This window comes from Priapulus caudatus, unplaced genomic scaffold, assembly GCF_000485595.1.
Source record: "Priapulus caudatus unplaced genomic scaffold, Priapulus_caudatus-5.0.1 Scaffold52, whole genome shotgun sequence".
Taxonomy (NCBI): Eukaryota; Metazoa; Priapulida; class Priapulimorpha; order Priapulimorphida; family Priapulidae; genus Priapulus; species Priapulus caudatus.
In genome coordinates this window covers 522157-524002 of record NW_014577113.1, presented here as the reverse complement: position 1 = coordinate 524002, position 1846 = coordinate 522157, and the positions used below count along the sequence as shown (strand labels likewise).

Genomic DNA, 1846 nt, shown 5'->3' with positions numbered 1-1846 from the left:
CAGGGTATCATTGCTTTCCCACTAACGCCAACTAGGTCTGTGATTTTGACGACTCTCTAAATACAGAGTGTCATTGTTTTCCCACTAACCAGATGCCTCTCTCTCTCTCTGTCACTCCCTCGCCGCCGTCTACTATACATAATGATCGAACAAGGAATAATTGAACACGTCGAAATCTTTGGCAAACATGGCGACGATCTTCGCGAGATCTCGCGCCGGTATACCCTGATACTCGCGCCTCAGCTCGCCCGCAGTCTCCTCTGCAGCCTCGTACCCCGTGTCCCGCCGCTCAGGGTACACCACGACGTCGGCGAGTCCGTGCACCGCGAGCACGAAGCGCGCGTCGTCGGCCACCGTCTCCATCTTGCCGACGAAATCGTAGTCGACGCCGCAGACGTTACACAGGTCGGCGACGGGCGACCAATGAACGTTGAGCGTTCCGCGTCGCTCGTGACACTGTATGACGTAATCGACGAACTCTGCTAGCGTCGGCGGCTTCCGGCGAAACTCCGTCCACGCGTCGCCGACGTCGCCGCGTCCGCGCATCAGCAGCGGCACGAGTAACTTCCGGTGGTTGTCGTCGACGCCGCCGACGCCCAAGACTTTGTTGCGGAAGGCTGAGAGCAGACGAGAGAGCGGGTCGCGCGCGAACACGAACTTGTAGTAGGTGCGCATGATGCTTTGCTGGTCGTCGGACGGGTAACTGGACAGTGGCCGGAGCAGCGACGGAGAATGGTGCGCCTCGTGGAAACTGACCGTCTCCGGGGGGCGGCCACCAGATGGCAGCAGCAGCGAGAGCAGCACCCGCTTCCAGTTCGTGTTTCCGGCCTTCGGTACGGAGCAGTAGACTAGCTTATACTTGTCTACGACTAGCAGACGAGATTTCCACTTGCCGCTAGAGGCGCTGGTCGCGTTCGCTTCGCCGTAGAGTTGGCATCGCTGCCGTAGCAAGTGCCGTCTGGCGGCGTTGGTGCGAGCGACCGTCGTCATGGTTACGCGGGTCGCGTTGGTCTGCTGTGGAACGAGAAACAAGAGAACGAGAAATTAATAATGGCAAGTGTGCGTGCGTGCGTACGTGCGTGCGTGTGCGTGTATACACGTGAATGAATAAATAATTGAACGAGAGAACGAATGAATTATGTATAAATGAATGAATTAATTAATTAATAAATTAATGAACGAATGAATTAATGAATTAATGAATTAATAAATGAAAAAACGAATGCTATTAAAAACTAAACTAATTAATTACTCAATAACTTAATGAACTATAATGAGTATAGCGCACCGGCGTCGTCGTTGTCGTCCGTGTGTCCCGCCACGTAGGGAGTCTACACGGTGACAGAGACTGAGTCTGCGGATCTGAATGCATCCGGTAAATTGTCATCGCCAAAGCAAAACCTACCGAAGCGAAGAAGACACGAAAAACTCATAACACACGTTAGTCCGTACTGCGGTGCCACTTGTCAGACAAACTGAGAGAACTATGTGATCAGATAAAGAGATAATAATAACCTGTGTATTACTATGTATTATTATATTATGTATTACTGTATGCTGTATACTGCATTACCGTGTGTATTACTATGTATTATTATACTATGTATTACTGTATGCTGTATACTGTATTACTGTGTGTATTACTATGTATTATTATACTATGTATTACTGTATGCTGTATACTGTATTACTGTGTGTATTACTATGTATTATTATACTATGTATTACTGTATGCTGTATACTGTATTACTATGTATTATAATATTATGTATTATTATACTATGTATTACTGTATGCTGTATACTGTATTACTATTATGTATTATAATATTATGTATTATTATACT

At 47.5% G+C, this 1846-nt stretch overlaps 1 protein-coding gene across 3 annotated transcripts in view; it reads right to left on the bottom strand.

Moving 5' to 3' along the window:
• LOC106820924 (carbohydrate sulfotransferase 13-like) overlaps positions 1-1846 on the bottom strand; it is a 24745-nt gene that overhangs the window by 16569 nt on the left and 6330 nt on the right. For 2 of the 3 annotated variants that reach the window (XM_014825526.1, XM_014825527.1), the window contains exons 3-4: positions 1289-1401; positions 97-1014 (exon numbers count right to left, since the gene is read on the bottom strand). In XM_014825526.1, coding sequence (XP_014681012.1) covers positions 133-1014; positions 1289-1401 — 995 coding nt within the window. In that variant the 3' untranslated portion in view covers positions 97-132. The remainder of the gene's footprint in view (positions 1-96; positions 1015-1288; positions 1402-1846) is intronic. The other variant, XM_014825528.1, reaches the window with a different exon arrangement.